Here is a 17,513-nt window from a genome sequence, read left to right on the forward strand (position 1 = left end):
AATAATGATACAGAATGAACACTGTCAGCCAATTAGACCTAACAACTGAAGAACTCACATTCAAGTGCACATGGAACATTTACAAAAGTATCCTAGGCCTCAGAACAAATCTCAAGAAATGTCAAAGATTGAGAAACCTACGTGATGTATTCTCTGACACAACAGGAATAAAATAGAAAATCCCTAAATATTTGGACATTAAGTACACTTCTGAAAAACACTTCTGCATGGGTCATAGTAGAAATCACAAGAGAAGTTAGAGAATCTTACAGAGTGAATCATAATGAAAACACATTTTGGGATGAAGCTAAGTGAAGCACTGATCAGATGGAAATTTGTAACTTTAAATCTTTTAGAGGATGTGATTCCATAGTGTAGTGGTTAGCACGTCTGCTTTACACGCAAAAGGTCCTGGGTTCACGCCGCAGTGGAGCCACGGTCCATGGTCTGCTATGGCAATACCACCCTGAATAAGCCTGATGTCTGATCTCCGAAACTAAACAGGGTCGGGCCTAGTTAGTACCTGGATGGGAGACCACCTAGGGAGACCAGGTGCTGTTGGCATAAATAATTAAAAAAAAAATCTTTTAGAAATAAAGAGAAAAGGTTTAAAATTAATCATATAAGTTTCCAACCCTAGGAAGAGGAAACAATGCTCAAAATAAGAAAAAAAAATTAAAGAATGAAAATGATACAGAAATATCAAGGCAGAAAGAAGTTGGTTCATTGGAAGGATTAAAAGAATTAGTATAATTAATAGCAAGACTGATAAGAAAGAGGTGAAAAAAATATAGCCAATGTCAGGAATGAAAGAGGAAATATCACTATAGGTTCTATAAATATTAAATATCATCCTTAGCCAGGTCACAATTCAAATACACACCATCTCAGAAAGAAGAAAATTGTGGGTTCATGGTTCAATTTTGATGCCTTAAAAATTAAAAATCCAAGCATTGGCAAATTTCTCTTTGCAAAGAAATTCAGAGCATTGTGTGTCTGCACTCTGTCCTGGTAAATCCCTTCCCCAGCACTTGATCATTTGAAAGTGTGTCATGGGCTTTATCTTATTCTATGTTGGTACTACCACGAAAGCCTGAAAATTTTCTAGGAGCATCACAAATGGTCATTTCAGAAACTTAAATAGGAAGACATCTCATTTTGGTGGTTAAAAGTATCTGCCAGGGGATGGCTCCATAGTGTAGTGGTTAGCACGTCTGCTTTACATGCAGAAGGTCCTGGGTTCACACCCCAGGTGGAGCCACGGACCATACCTCAGGTGCACCAGGCCCCCCTGGTGTGCTGGACCATACCCAGGTGTGCTGGGTCCCGGGTGCACGGCATGTGGCGGGGAGATGCCTCGCCTTCAGAGATCCAGCTCGTAAGGGGAAATGGTAACATCCGTAGGTCAGGGGTGGAAGTGGGGGTGTGGAACTAAAAAGGGTTACCAAAAAAAAAAAAAAAAGGTATCTGCCAAGCAAGCCAATCCAAGGATAAAATCTTTTCCTTCAAAGGCCGTCCAGAAGTGAGCTTGTTTTTCTCTTTCAGAAAAAGTGAGACTTCTGCTGTTAGTTTGAACAAATGCTCTAGAACTTGTCCTTCGAAAGCCAATGAGAAGCTCTTCATATTACTGTTTTCCCATTTCCTGATAATTTTTTTCGAATGCAGTGATTGAGAGACCTGCTTCCGGTAGAGCTGATGACTTTTATGAATGTCGACAAAACATCTTCCATGACATCGGGAAGGTCTTCGTTGCGCATTCACATCTGTGTAAAAAGCGTTGAACAATGACGACACGGAGAGCTTTATCACTAAGGTTGTAAAATCAGGTCCAGCTGGGCAGAGAATGAAGCTTTTCTTTCCAGGCCAAGTTTTATTTGGTAAAAACCCTTTTTATCACTTCCAAAATGTCGACAGCCTTTGTAGTTTGCAAAGGCGACTGACAAAATAAGCCCGCGATGAACAAAAACAAGGAGGTGCCGCCGTCGGGAATGGCCAGGCTGCTGTTTACCGAACGACCTGCTTTAAAATGTTGTAAGAAATGTCATCCAGTCTAGAACACATCACATCATTTGTCAAGGGATTTGCTTCCTGTGGTTTTTTTTTGATCCGATCCAGAGAGTAGCTCAATAATTTCTGTGCACATGACCCTGTACTCTCTCTCACGTGTCTCCTGACAAGTGTGGGAGATTTTTCTTTGGCCCTCTGGTAAGAAGGACGCTTCAACAAAAGCTTCTTGTGAAGTAGCAAATCCTAGAGTTGGAAGTGGTCCAGCTTTTTTGAATTGAACTTTCCTTACATAAAAAAAACCCTGCATCTTTAAACACTTTTTCAAGAGGGACTCATACATCACGCTCTTTCAGTTTCTGTGGACTGAGAAGTTATCTGTAGCTGAGGAAAATTATAGGGTTGAAAGAGAGTTTTCGTTTTTATTTGTTTTGATATTTGAGAGACTCCGGTCCATTTAAATGGCCACTGAGAAGGGTTAAGGGAGCAATAGATAGATGTTGGCCACAGAAGAGAGAGTGGTCCCTGAGGAGCTTGGGAAGGTGGATGCCTTAGAGAAGAGGGAAGATGGGTCTTCCATGTTAAACTGGAGGTGCTCTCTTGTGAGTCCTTCCATGCTCTTGTGAACTCAAAGGCAAGGTCATTTGATGAGAAGTGGGGAGATGTCAGAGTCACAGGTTTGAGAAGAGCAGAGAAGGTCTCAAATAGGGTGTTGCATAGGAAGCATAGAAATAGACCCAAATGCACACGAGAATTCAGTATATAAAATTGGCTCTTCAGACTGGTGAAGATGGACTGGCGTTGGGATAGCTGGATAACCACATGCTTAGAGAAAACATTGTATTATACCTCATGCCTTATATTTAAATAAATAAATTACAGGTGGATCCAAGGTATTGATGTGAAAAGTGAAATATTAAAGTACTAGAAGAAAATACGGGAGATTCTGTTTTATAACCGTAAAGTTGGAAAGATCTTTCTAAGAATGATATAGAACCTAGAATCTATAAAAGAAAGATGGATAATTTGCATAAAAACACTACTGCATTATGGAATAATAATGAACAAAGTTGAAAGATGTGACAAATGGAAAAATATTGGCACTGCACATCAGACAAATGTCTGTGATGAAACTCTTCTACAAATCAATAAGAAAAAGACAAATAAGCCAATAGAAAAATGGACAAAGGTTGTAAACAAAACTTTCTCAGAAAATACAAATGACTCATAGATACATGAAACAATGTAAACTTCACTCAGAGTAAGAGAAATGCGAATTAAAACGACAGTGCTATGTATATTTTTTTACCTGTTAGATGGACAAAGATCACCAAGTTTGCTAATGTGCCCTTGGCAAGAGGGGCTCCCTGTGCATTGCCCTAGGGCGTGAGATTTGGCACAACCTCTGGGGAGAGAGTGAGTCGGCTGTAGCTGTCTGTTATGGGCTGAGTTGTGTAGCCCCCAAAATTCAAATAAATTTCAAAATGTTGAAATCCTAACCCCTAGTACCTCAGAATGTGACTCTCTATGGAGATATGGTCTTTAAGGATGTAGTCAAGTAAAAATGGGGTCATTAGGGTTGGCTCTACTCCAGTATGACTGGTGTCCTTACAAGAAGAGGAAATTAAGACACAGACATGCACAGAGGGAAGAAGATCATGTGAGGACAGAGCGGGGAGACGGCCGTCTACAAGCCGAGGAGAGAGGCCTCCAAAGCAACCAACCCTGCTGACCTCACTTCCAGCCTCCAGGCTGTGAGGAAATAAGTTTCTGTTGTTTAAGCCACTCAGGCTGTGGTACTTCATTGTGGCAGCCCTAGCTGACTAACCCACTGTCAAAATTTAAATTGGCTTGGAAATGTCAGGAATGAATTGTAGGAATGAATGTCTGCTGCATGAGGTGGCCGGTGGGTTCGTGAGCATGTCCGAGGCTATGCAAGTAGTATTTTTTTTTTAATATATAATTTAAATTTTTTAAATTACAATTGACATTCAATATTATATTAGTTTCAGCTGTACAGCATAGTGGTTAGACATTTATGTAACTTACAAAGTGATCCCCCCTGATAAGTCTAGTACCTACCTGGCACCTACATAATTATTATCATATTAGTGGCTATATTCCTTATGCTGTACTTTACATCCCTGTGACTATTTTGTAGCTGCCGATTTGAACTTTTTTTTCTTTTTAAGCAGTATTATTTATATTGGTCAAGGTTTAATCAGGAAAACAGAAGCCATTCTAGGTATTTTGAGTAGAGAGAGATGAATACAGGGACTTAGATACTTGGAGAAGCACTGGGGGGGCTGGGAGAGGACGGGACAGGAAGACACCGGAAGTGGGGAGATAGTGGGGAAGGTGTCACCAATGATCCCAGGTGCCCCCAGGACTGAAACAGTTGATCCCCAGGAGGATACTTGGGGCTGACAGAAGCTGTCACCAAGGATCTCAGCTGCCTATAGCACTGAAGTGGGGGGCTTGCAAGGGGACCCCAGAAGCCAAGCAATGATGCCAGCAATGATTTTCACTGCTTACCCACAGCTGCTGGAGAGCAACAGTGTCTACTTCCTTCAGCCTTCCAAAGCTGGTGAGGTGTCCCTTATAGGCAGAATTCAGCCTAGAACATACCGGAAAGGCACTGTGAAAATTCGGGGGAGACGTAAAAGGGGATGGGGATGACATTATATTAACGACAATCGATCTAGCATGTCCATCGACAGGGGCTGATTGTAGACATCGGGTTCATTCACAGACTGGCACACGGAGCAGCCTCCAGTGGAATGTGGCCACTCTGCACGGACTTATACGAAATGATCTTTCAGATTGACTTTTCAGTGAAAAAGCGAAAGGCAGCGAGCCTCCCGTGCTTCAATTTGTGTAAAAGATAAAAAGATAGTCCCATATGTGCTTGCCTGTATGCAGATCATCTCAGAAAACTTCTAGAGGGACAGGTGGAAGTGGTGGCCTCAGGGGACAGGTGTGTGGTAGCTGGGGGCCAGTAGAGGGAAAGAAAATTTTCCTTACTATACTCTTTTGTAATTTTGCGCGATGTGCATGTACGTACTCAAAAAGTAAGTAAAATCGTTTCCTGTGGCTTTTCCTGCCCAGTGACTGTCAGCAGCATTCATGGCTAAAGGGGAGGTCCAGGGAATTTGAGGAGGCCGGGACAGGTCTGGAGGACAGAGCCTGGGCCCAGGGACAAAGCAGGCCCTGTCTACCCAGATGTCGTGTCAACGTTTGCCAGGCCGGCCCCCGGGTAGGGAGCAGGGCCGAGAACCACCAGGCGCTTTGAAAGCTCTGTCAGAAGCAAGTTCAAGCTGTAGGCCTGGAGTTTGGGTCTCTGTAGGCTGCCGGTTTCCTGCACTCCCACCAGTGAGGTGCAGCTGGCCCTCTGCTGGCCAAGGACTCTGGGGAAGACAGGTCCCCCACGCATAACCCAAAAGGATAGCTGGTCCCTGGGGGAGGAGCTCTGGCCAACTTCAGTGGTGCTGAGGCTTGGGTCCTGCCCGCCACCCCAAGACTTCAGAAAATATAAATTGACCCATAATGATAGGAAACAGATTAGTGGTTGCCTGAGGACCAGGGAAGGGAGAGGAGGAGGCAAAGAAGAGAAAGAAGAAATTATATAGGAGTATGAGAAAACTTGGGGTGATGGATAAGCACCTGGACCTAGCCATGCCTGAAGCCCTAGAGATGTGTTATATCCGCTAAAAGTTCTTTTTGAGTTAGTTTGAAGTTGGGTTTCTGTCAGGTACCAGTGACTGCCGCCTGAACAAGAGAAAGTTTTGTGGCAAAATAGAAAGAGCCATATTCCCAGGGATCCAAGCAACCCGACTGTAGGATCCACCTGCCAGGTAAGAGAACAAGATATGAGAAGGGGCGATGCATCTCAGGTGCAGATACAGAGGCGCTGGTGAGAAAGCCGGCGGGGAAGGGGGTTGAAGAGATGGGGAGGAGCAGCTGCCATCTCCATAAGGGGAGGATGGACTGATTCCTTTGTTCACTGTGTGTCCCGAGGTTTAGCAGAGTCAGCTCTCGCATGCAACAGGTCCCCAAGGGGGCCTTCTAGTCTACGGCTGCGCAGTAATGCCCATGAGCTATGCACGTCGTCCTAGAGGTGCCGTGTGGGCACAGCGCGGTGGGCAAGGGGCAGTTATCCATGTAGAAAGTCAAGGAGAGTGACGAGGGGGACAGTGAGCAAAGCCCAGCTGTGGTAATTATCCAGGAAACAAGCCCCTTAGAAGGTCCTAGAGATAATTCTGCAAAGTGAAGACTTGGTCTGTTTTTGACAAGGGGGACTATTGATCAATAGGATTTAGGGACAAATGGGAAACCAAATACCTGAAGGCTCAAAGACCAGGAGACGGAAGGCCGGTCTGAATGTATGATACGGAATTCGGCTGTGCTCTATTTGCTTGGCTTGGGACCTGGGTTACGCTAACTTCGTAAAATAAGTTTTCCATGTCAGAAATAGGTTACATAGGCTGACACGAGTTGTTTCTTGAGAATCCGAAAGAGTTTACTGACCGAAAAGTTTCCAGAGACTCCAGGAAGTTGATTTCTTCGAAAACACTTTCAAATTCTTCCTCGCTTATGGGAGCAGATGAGTTTTCTTTTTGAGTCTATTTCTCTTGTTGATTAATTTGAACCATAACTTTCAATAAGATTTTAAAATCCATTCATATGAGAATTATAATTCTTATAATTTTACATTTTAATCTGCATTATTTACATCAACATACTTATTATATTTCCCATTTCTTTGCTTTAATTGAATTTGGCATAGGTCCAGCTATCTCAATCCTTTTGTTGTTTTTGTTAAAGAATCTTCTTTTGGATTTATTTATTAATTCTACTGCTTTCAAATTCATTAAATCCAACTTTCATCTTTATTATATCTGTCTTATTTCCTTTTTCTGGCTTTGCTTTAGTCTGTTTTAAAGTTTTTTCCCTGAAATATCTGAGTGGAAATATTAGGTCAGATTTTTTTTTTTTCTTAAAGTAATTAATGCATTTAAAGTTGTTAAATTTCACAATATTCAACAGCCCTTGTTTTAGAGTCAAGGCCTAACATGTAACACCCTCGAAGTCATGATGAGGTAAATTGGCATTATCCCCACAAATTTAATTATGCGGTATCCCTGATTTCAATACAATGCACCATTATAGTTTTTATTTTCTCTTTGACTTGACAGTTTTTTTTTCAACAGTTTTTTAAGAAAGAGGCTAAGCTTATTGTCATTATTCTTGTTTGGTTTACTTTTGTGGGTAATTTCTGGCTTATTATATTGTGGATGTAGAGTTCAGCCCGTCCAATTTCTGCTTTGGGAGATACTTGATATTTTCTTTCTTTCTAATATACATATATGGTAAAAATTTCATGTACAAAAGGAAGTTACAAGCTGTGTGTAGTACAGATGGATATTTGATTCAACCTTATTCATGATAGCGTGTCTAGATTATACGTTAAGGACTCTCACTACTTTTGTCTGTCTGGCAACATCCAGACCAGCACAGCATGGCTGGGGCCTCTGCTCCAGCTGCAATCAAGGTGTTGGCCACTGCATTGCATCTAGAAGGGGTCCTCTTTCCAAGCTCCTTTCTCTTGTTGGCCTCACTCATTTCCTTGCCAGTTACCAGCAGGGGGCGCTCTCAGCTTTTTAGCAGTAGCCCTTGTTTCTGGTCACTTGGCCTCTTCCATCTTCAAGTCAAAACAGCATGTGGACTCCTTCTTCTGCTTTGAATCTCTCTGACTTATTCTGCCGCTAGCCAGAGTAACCTCTCTACCTTTAAAGGCTCATGGGATTAGGTCAGGCCCACTCAAGTAATCTTCCTATTTTAAGGTCAATTGTGCCATATAAAACAACATAATCCGGGGAGTGACATCTCATCACATGCAGAGGTTTCAGGGAGCAGGAGAAACACCTTTGAGTATATTGTGATGCACGATGGCTCATAAGTCTTCATTATAAAAGACACATTCATTGATCAGTAACTCTATTTTTTAAGTACCAAATGGCACAGCTTCAAATTACATTAAAACGTCTAGCCGCACCCTGAACACATCCGATCTCGTCTGATCTTGGAAGCTAAGCATGATGGGGCCTGGTTAGCACTTGGATGGGAGACCACCTAGGAAGACCAGGTGCTGTAGGTGTAAAAAAACAAAAACAAAAACAGAAACAGAAATGTCTAGCCAGAAAGTGTTTGACTAGGTCTGGATGAGCTGGGCTGATTTGATTTGAGTCTGGCCTTACACCTGGCAGCTGGTTTTAGCTAACTTTTAGGCAGCTATAGCGATGGTCAGCTCTTTCCAGACCCACCTCAAATCTTGCAGATCATGTGCATGGGTTCCCAGCAGTGGTTAATGTGCAGCTTTTGCAGCCCAGCAGCCTGAGCACAGACCTCAACCCATCACTTGCAGCCAGACAGCTCAGGCAAGTGAGGCAACTGCTTTCTATGTAAATCCTGGATGAGCAGCTCACTCAGACCAATCCTGAAGGCAGCTGCCCTTGGCCTTTCACTCAAGCAAGCTGAGCTGTCAAATCCCCTTTAAAGTTTCAAACAGTTTGAGCTGAGTTTTGTCACTTGCAACTAAATATATTCTAACCAATGTTGGCTATATATTGGCTTTTATAAAAAGTGGATTATTGTGTCATTTGCCTATGAGAGCTCAGATACTGAACAATACGACAGCAACAATTTCCAGATATCTAAGGCTTTCTTAGGACTTCAGAAGGCCTGTGGGGGTGGGCTGGCCACAGCGATTTCTGTCAGCCGGAAGGGGCTACCCTCATCTCCTTGGTGGATAAAATAAAAACCATTCCTCCTTCCCCTGAAAGAGCCTCCCTAAGTGACTCTGAGGGCCTCAAAGCCAACTCGCCCCCACCAAGGCCATGTCTGTCCGGATCCTGACACACTTCTATCTCCCCAACTATATCCCTCAACTGGTGATACACACGATCTTAGAAAGCCTTCTTTACATAGATAAGCCAAAAGAAAAGAATAAAGCCCCCGGAATCCTATTCCTGTGGAACAGTTTGGTGTGGAGTTTGCCAGCATTTCTGAGGCACTCATAACCTTAATTAACGTGGGTGACTCGGGGTACAAGGAATGCAAGTTACAGATTTCACATAACCCGTTCAAATCGTCTTGCTGTTGCCATGTCCTACGTGGTCAGTTGGGGGCGCTCCCTGCCCTCTCCTGGGATTGCACAGTACCGGGCACTCCTCCAGCCTTCCGGCCCGGCCCCGCGCCCCTGATCTTCGCGGGGGCCCCGTCCCCTGCCCGCCTCGCCGGAGCCGGTCCAGCCGGGTCTGGGAGCCGCCCTGTTCCCGCCACGGCCGAGCGGCGAGGGCCCGCAGGTAGGTCCCGCAGGTAGGTCCCGCAGGTAGGTCCCGCTGGCAGGCGCTGCGCTTGGGGGTTCGGACCCTGCGACGCCGCACCCCGCACTCCTGCCCAGGCCCCTGGGATCCCGTAGGTCCCACCACGCCCTGCCTCCGACCTTCACCCCGAGGGCAAAGCGCGACTGTCCCCGCTGAAGCCCAAGGATTCAGTGATGGCCTAAGGGTCGCGGGCTAGGCTGATCGCTCTCGGATGCCCGCACCCTCCTACAACTCCTTTCTGCCCCGGATGTCAAGCCCCTGGGGGCTGCTGCCCAGCCTGGGGGCGGGGGCAGGAATTCCCGGCATTCCTGCTGGATTCGGCCGGCCGCTCAGGACAAAAATCGGGCGCGAGTCCGAGTCACCTGGGCGGCCGTTTAAAACACCTAGACTCGCGCCCACCCCGACATCGGGGGTAACCTGCCCAGACTGGGATCTGGAAGCAAACATTTTTTCAAAGCTTCCTTGAAGGCTTTTTCACACGAGTCGCGGGGCTGAGCCGCTCCGGGAAGCCTTGAGCTCCAGACTCATCTGGAAGGTGAACATATTCCAAGATGCAAGTTTTTGTATTAGAGTTATACGCAACGATTGCATTCTACTCCTGAACGTGTCTGTGTTCGTTTCCGTATAAAAGCTCTTGTGCACTTTTCAGAAAAAAGAAATTCATCATTTGTACAGATATAAAAATGAGCACGAGGTAAAGACTGATTTTATTCGAGAAGGCAAGCAGACGCTATAACCGGTCCACTCCATATAAAAAGCACAAATTTATACAGCGTGAAGGAATTTAATTGTAAAAGGAGGCAAGACTGGTTTTTCAACCGGCGAAATCAATGGAAGCTCTGCGGGACAAAAAGACTAAATTTTCAATCACTCGTCGGACTTATTTTTCTACTTCAGGGCTTTCAAATAAAAATCCATCCATACACATGGAAGTTACTATCAAGGACGAAGGGTCAAGGCTAAGCGGTTAAGAGCGTAGACTCCAGTTCAAGTTTTGCACTAAATGATTGGGATCCTGTTTTGGGGAGACTCCATTTTTTCACTAGGCTGTGGTATATCGTGGAGTTCTAGAAGTTTCCCTCCCCGCTCCTCAGCTTAGCTGGACAGTCTCCTGGGAACAGGCTTTCTTTGTTAAGGGTGGGGCTCTTCGAGGGGGTCTCCTTTAGTTATGTCAATGTGGCAGACAGGGTGCCCTTGGCCCTGGGGGGAGGGCAGAACAGAACCTTTCTTAGCCTGACAAAGCCACCCCTTCCCCAGGTCCCTTGGAATGCAGAGCTGGAGGCTGGAGAGAAAGGGAAGCTTTTTTGTGTTGGAAGCCCAGGGCCTTGGGGAGGGGAGAACTTGAGACTCATCGCCCCTCAACCTGCTTCAGGTTGGGGATTGACTAAAAGTTACTGTCAGGACAGGCCTGGAAATTTGCTTCACAAGGACAGCCGAGTGAGTCGGTGGGGCTCCCCAGCCACCTCTACAGCTGACTGGGAGCCTCAGGGCCCAGAACCCCTATCTTTTTTTTTCTTTTTAACGCCTACAGCACTGGTCTTCCTAGGTGGTCTCCCAACCAGGTACTAACCAGGCCCGATGCTGCTTAGCTTCCCAGATCAGACGGGATCAGGCTTGTTCAGGGTGGCATGGCCATGGATCCAGAACCCCTATCTTGCTGCCGCTCTTTGGGAGAAGGATGGCTGACTTGCTGAGGGTGACTAAGAGACCACTTCTGTGCGTGAAGCCTGTGTTCCCTGCAGCCCGTGCCTGGAAGGGGGCCTGAAAACCTCCAGGACATTGCGGGCGCCACAGCGCCACCCCGTAGAGGGAGAGACCCCGCTGAAGGGTCTGGCTGAGACTCCCCGAGAACGCCCTCTTTGCGCTAAGGAAGCCCAAAGGGAGGTTCCAAACTGTTTGAGAGTGCGTGGGCTCCAAGAGGGAGAGGGAAGATTTCGAAGAGAGGAAAAAATAACTTTCCACCTGTGCAGGTTCTTAGCAGAGACACGCCCCCACCCCACCCCACCCCATAATAAAAGACTAACAGGAGAAATACAGAAGTTTAATAATAGTGTATACCTGCTGTATACATGGGAGATGCCCAGGAAAACTGGAAAAAAACCACCACCAAAATGGCCCAAGCCACCTTAAATACCAGCTGAAGACAAATGAACAGTATTGGTGGGTGGGGCCAACTGTGGGAGGTTACCAGGAAAAGCTCTGAGAACAGGGGTTGTCGGCATGTTTAAGCGGCCGCCTTCTCCATTGATCAGTCTCTTGTGATTTAGAGCCACCCTTCTCCTGAAAAGGAGAGGGAGAAACTTACAAATGGGGATTTCCTTTATAAAAGTAAATATTCCTTACAAAAGGATAACTTCTACTGGATTTTCAGAGCTTCTCCAGTGTTGGCTGTTTCTCAAAAATAACCAGCTCAAGATAATCTTTATGCCAAAGACGCATATTTTGGGGTGTCATATTCTACTCCCCTTCATTTTCTGCCAATAAGGGTACATGAGAGATTAAAATGTAGTCATCTTTATACCCTGAGTTACGGTTATAACGATTATACATATTAAGGGCTTACCACGAATGTGCTCCATAAAATGGCAATTGTTATCATTATTACCGGGTATCAAGGCTGTAAATACCCGAAGGTTCTGGAAACTTAACAGTATGTCCTTTGTGTCTATTTCCCAAGATAATCAGCAATAAACCTCCGAAAGGCCAGGGCTATCATTGCAGGCGGCCAGGTCACAGTCCTGGGCAGCTAGAGGAATCCAGGGCCAGCTGAGGTGGGGGGCCAGAGCCAGGCCAGGCCTTGCTGGGAGTGGGTTGAGGGCTACAGTCAGCTGGGCTATCCTGGACAGGCTGGGTTAGGCCTGGGATTAGGGGTTAGGCTTGGGGTTAGGGGTTAGGCTTGGGGTTAGGGGGTTAGGCTTGGGGTGGGCAGCGCCCAGCAATTCTCCCCCCAGTCACTAGCCTCATTTTTGATGGAGCCCCCTTCCTGCTAAGTGGACAGAAGAGGCGGGAACAGTGGGAGGCCTTGGGCCATGTTCCATGTTCCCAGCCTGACATTCCTGAGGCCTGGGACTGGCTGCCTCCCCATGCCCCCGCAATGGGGCCTAGGGGTGAGGATATGTGTCCAGGATCCCCCCTCTGATCTTGCTTCTTCCCTGCTTTGGAAGCTGTGATGGCTCCTGAATGCCTGCAGAAAGCACCCTGACTCCTAGCGAGGAGCGCCTTTCTCACGAGGACAGCCCCAGTCCAGCCCCTCCCATCTCCAGCACCGTCTATACCTGGCAGCTGGCTGCTCCTTATGCCTCGCTTTTTGCACTTCTGGCCTGTTGCATGTGTCCATACCCTGGACTGTCCTTCCTCTCCCTCCACTCCTCCTTCAAGAGGCAGGTGTGCTGTGAGACCCAGGGGTGAAGCCTGCTCTCCGCCCTGTGCTGGGTGTTCCTGCTACACTGGCCTCCTTAGTGGGCTCCTGCCCTTCCTTTCTTCTAAGCTGGCTAAGCTGGCGCCCCACGGCTCCCCCAGCCCTCTGCCATGCCAGGTCTGGGCCGCTGACGGCTGGCATGGGTTCAGGTGCAAGGCCCTGATGGAACAGAGACTGAAGACGTTCCCATGCCCGAGTTTAGTGCTCGCAGTTAGCAGGACCAGCTGGAGATGCCACAGCGAGCCGAGGAAGGCGTGCACATCCAGTGCCCGGCTCCTTGCCACTTGCCCCTCTGTCTCAGGTTCAAATCTGGACACCCTCCTGCCACGCAGACCTGAGGACAGGCCCTGCCTACCTCCCCAGATGCCTTCCCTTTCCATGCCCCAGCCCCAGCCGCAGCAGAAAGGTACACCTTTGTGCTACAGATGCACTGCCTCTCTCCCCTCTGGCCCTTTGTACAGCCCTCCCCTCGGCCTGCAAATTTTTCTAGAAGTTGCAGCTGAACAAAGGATGCCTCTCCACCCGACCTGGGCTGAAGTCAGTGGCCTTTCCGCTGCTCTTGCCCTCGCTGGCGGAGCTCTGGAAGACAGAGGCCTCCGTGCCCCACTGTGCTTTCTGCAGCCCCCGGCATCAGAAGGTGAGCGATGGACAAATAGAGTTGGCAACTCTGGTGCGTGACCTCTGCAGTCACGAGGCTCCGCCTCGGAAGGGCCCTGTTTGGCTTTATTCTCCGCTGTGACAATCTTGAAATTCTTGACTTTTTAAAACCAGGGGCCCTGAAAATTATGTAGCCAGCTGATTGAGAAAGGAGGTATTGGGTGGCTCTGTGCTGAGGAAGGACTAGCCCCAGCGATGTCCCCTCTTCCTTCCCCGAGGACTCAGGCAGCGATGGCCGCGATGGTCGTCCATTTAGTCTCGCATGCCCTCTGTGCTCTAAGATGTTGCATTGTATTAGGATCCAGCCATTCCCATCACTCATCTGGAGCAGAGGCCCTTTGTAGCCATTAATGTGACTCTCTTGGGGCATGTGACCTGCTCTGCAACGCTGGGGGCAGGCAGGCAGGGCACTGCTGGCTTGCTGATGACAGCCCCAGTGACTCTTCTACTGGGGTTGGCTGTTTCCCCCGCCCCCCATCCTGGAGGCAAGCAGCCAAAGCTACGTTTCCCTACACAATGTAATTCCAATACGAGATGCCTCGAGCCACTGTGTCAGTGCTTGCCAGCCTTATCACGACTTCCAAGTTGACCGAAAGGACATCAGGAAGCCCACCAGTCCCTGCATGCCCCCACCCAACCCCACTCCCTTAGCATCAGCCTCGGCATCACCTCTAGCCTTGCTCTCTGAGGGAATGCGCTGTCAGCTTGCAGCTCTCCGGCCGCCCCCTCCCTTACCCCAGTCCAGGGAACACCCTTCTTGACTCTGGCCCTGGTGGCCTCTGCCTTAATCCTGGCACTCACTTCCCTGTAAGGCCCTTCAAGGGGTCCTTGTGTACCCACCCGCCAAGAACAAGGATCAAGCTGTGTCTTCGGAGATCGCCAGCAATCTTGGCCCCAGACAGGCCCTGATGGAAACGGCAACAGGAAGTTTCACACCAGAAAAAAAAACTGGTTCTAATTTTATTGAGAAAATAGAGTCAATTCTTCAGTCTTTTCCCAGGCGACTCCACCCTGCAACGGAAGGTGGCATCTTTCTGCATCCACCCCTAAGGGCCCTAAAACTGGGCAGGATGGCCCACGAGGGACACTCTGTCCCTTCACTAGGACAGATGTTGGTCTGCTCAGGCCCTGGAGAAGCAGGGCAGGGTTCTGGAGAGGGGCTGCCGCGGGCGTGAGGGTGCCCTCGGGGTGGGCGAGAGGGGCCCAGGGCGCTGGTGTCCTGCTGGGATGAGGGAAGGGACGAACACCACTCTCTCTTGAGGCCTGGCACCTTCTCCCTCCAAATTCTTCATAAATAAAACTTCACATTAAGAGAGGTATGTCCACTGCCAGGGCCAAACCGGCTGGTTCCTGGCCTGGAAGCCAGGCCTCAGTGGGGCCGCAGCGGGGCCCTGGCTCAGGCTGGTCTGGCAGCGCCGTGACTGCAGGGGTCTGAGCGCTGCTCTCTGGCCCTGCATCGGGGTGAGAGTGGGGGCTGCAGCCATCCAGAGGGTCTGAGGATCACTGAGGTAGTCAGGGCAGCCAACTCCAGGCAGGGCTGGGGTGGGGGTGGCGTGTGTGCTGAGCGTCTTCGGAGGCTCTGTCTCCAGGAGACCAGGGACATGGACTGTGAGGGGGCCTGTGAACCCGCACAGGGTTGCACTTCTCCTGAAAGGGTCGCTTGGCCCAGGGGAAGACCGAGGCGTTTCATGGGAGAAGAATCTTCCCTGTGAAAAGAGAAGGCAGCCACGGAGCCATCCAGGGCGAGGCCCAGCCCCGGGACCTGAGCACGGGGCTCCTTCAGAGGCCACCAGGGCCTCCCGCTAGGGCAGCAGGAGCCAGGCGAAGAATCCAGGCTAGGAGGGCCGCCAGCGGCCTCGCTCGCCAGATGACCTTCTCCAGCCTGGGCAGTTCCAAACGTTCCTGGGCCTCAGCTCCACTTTCTGGAGACTGTCCACACAAGGAGTCCCCCGTCCTGCTACCTGCACCTCACCACACCCAAGGGCACCTAAGGCCCCAAACCTCCACCTCCTGCAGAGGACCAAAGGCCCCAGCATTGCAATTGCAGCCCCATGACTTCCAGGGTGCAAGAGCACAGGCTCCAGCCCACCCTGGTGGCCCGGCCGGGGTCAGAGCATCTGGAGCTTTCGGGAGCAGGTGAGGTTGCTGTGCACCAGCCCCCACATGGCCAGCAGCTCGGTGGGCAGCAGCTTGTGCACAACCAGCATGGAGCGGAAAAAGCACGGCTCCTTGTTCATGCGGCTGTTGCGGTTCCGCGAGATGCCGAAAGTCTTGAAGCCCGTGTGGGCCGCAGGGTACACGCCCAGCACCTCCAGGCACATGCCCAGGAAGACGTCGTCGATGGGGAAAAGCTCCACGGTGTCACAGGCGTGGTGCAGGCGCCGGGCCAGGCAGCCGGCCATCAGGAAGCCACCTCCGCCGGCGTAGGGGGGGTAGTTGCTCTTGCTGTACAGAGCCCCGGGGATGTAGTACTTGTTGTCCTTGTTGCGGATGGGCTTAGCGTGCTTCAGGACGTCGCCCACGAACAGGTCCTCCTGGGGCCGTCGGTCAGCCAGAAATTCCAGCAGGTTGGTGGGGTTGACGTAGACGTCGTCATCGCCCTTGAAGATGAAGCGGACGTTGGGGCAGTAGATGTCAAACCACTTGAGGAAGTGGATCTCCTTGAGGGTCAGGTTGAAGAAGCTGTCAAGAAAGTCCCACTGCAGGATGTCCCCGTAGAGGCGGTCCTCGTAGGCCAGCAGCTGCTGGTAGTGGGCCTGCTCCTCCTGCTTGGAGGCCGTGCCCAGCAGGAAGAGGGTGCGCACGGCACCGCGGCCGCCGCCCGCCGCCTCCCGCTCCCGGCCCCAGGTCTGGCGGATGGCCTCGCGGCGGTCGTGCTGCGTGATGACCGACTTGATGACCACCAGCAGGTAGACGTCGCCTGTGCACTTCTCCGGGTGGTTCAGCAGCATGGGGAAGTATCGGCAGTGGCGATACAGCAGAAACTGCTGGAAGCGTGGCTCCAGGGCCTGGAACCAGGACTGGTGGGTCAAGTTGACGTTGGCTGAGCAGTTACTGGTGGTCACGTCCCAGGCCTGAGGCTCCTGGGAGGCCGCGTGCGTGAGGGTGACCAAGCCCTTCGATCTCTTCCAGAAGTCATCGGGGTTCACCAGGTGTCCACCAGTGGGGTTCTGGGCATCCTGAGGCTCTGGGGTCGGTGGCGGCGTCCCTTCGAGAAACGGGCTGGGGGTCAGACTGCGCTGGAACACTGCTACGGCCACTAGCAGGGCCAGGGACAGGCACACGCTCTTGTAGATGATTCTCTTCCTGGGGGGCGGGGGACAGTTCAGAGCAGAAAGGAGAAGATGAATGCCCCGGTGTGGAGCCGCAGGCCCAGTGGGCAAGTGGGCCCTGGGCACTCGGGTCCCGGGGCCCTGAGCAGTCAGAGGAGGGTCCCGAATCCCCCCCACACCCCGTTCCCACCCCCACCCCCCCTCCAGGCCCAGGGAGCCAGAGCTGTCAGCACCGCGGGGTTCAACTCGTCGTCACCACAAGCCAAATGGCTTCCTTTGAGGGGCTCTCTTAACCTCTCCAGACCATAATTTCCTCTCCCCTGAAATGAAGACAATAACAGTGTGGGACTGGAGCACTGCCTGTCTCAGGCACCCGGCAATGCAGGGGGTGTGTGGTCAGGGACCCTGGTTCTACAGGGACAGCCTCTGACAGGCTGTTCACCGCGTAAGGCGAGGTGCCCCGTTCACTTTCACACCCTTGTGCAAACCCAGAGAACCACTGGGCGGGGCAGCCTGGGATCTCGGTAATATGCGGGGCACACTGGGGAGTAGGCTCTAACTCGGGATCTGACGAAGTCTGTCTCTCTCCCCTCAACTCCATCTATCTGACTCAATGAAAAAGAACAGCCCAAGGCATCTCCTAGTATGACCACTGTCCCCGAAGCCCCCGGTATGGCGCCTCTCTTAATGTCCCACTAGGAGAGATGCTCTCCTGCCCTGGGAGGGAAACAGCTGGCCTGCCCCCCCTCCAGGCCCACTCCTTGCCCTATCACACTC

At 50.1% G+C, this 17,513-nt stretch overlaps 1 protein-coding gene across 2 annotated transcripts in view; it reads right to left on the minus strand.

The window, feature by feature from the left end:
• Positions 1-14,406: 14,406 nt before the first annotated feature.
• Positions 14,407-17,513, minus strand: part of B3GNT7 (UDP-GlcNAc:betaGal beta-1,3-N-acetylglucosaminyltransferase 7) — a 6,338-nt gene continuing 3,231 nt past the window's right edge. For both annotated transcript variants that reach the window (XM_039855538.1, XM_039855539.1), the window contains exon 2: positions 14,407-16,770. In XM_039855538.1, coding sequence (XP_039711472.1) covers positions 15,573-16,770 — 1,198 coding nt within the window. In that variant the 3' untranslated portion in view covers positions 14,407-15,572. The remainder of the gene's footprint in view (positions 16,771-17,513) is intronic.

The sequence above is a fragment of the Pteropus medius genome, unplaced genomic scaffold (assembly GCF_902729225.1).
Source record: "Pteropus medius unplaced genomic scaffold, Ma_sr-lr_union100, whole genome shotgun sequence".
NCBI lineage: Eukaryota > Metazoa > Chordata > Mammalia > Chiroptera > Pteropodidae > Pteropus > Pteropus medius.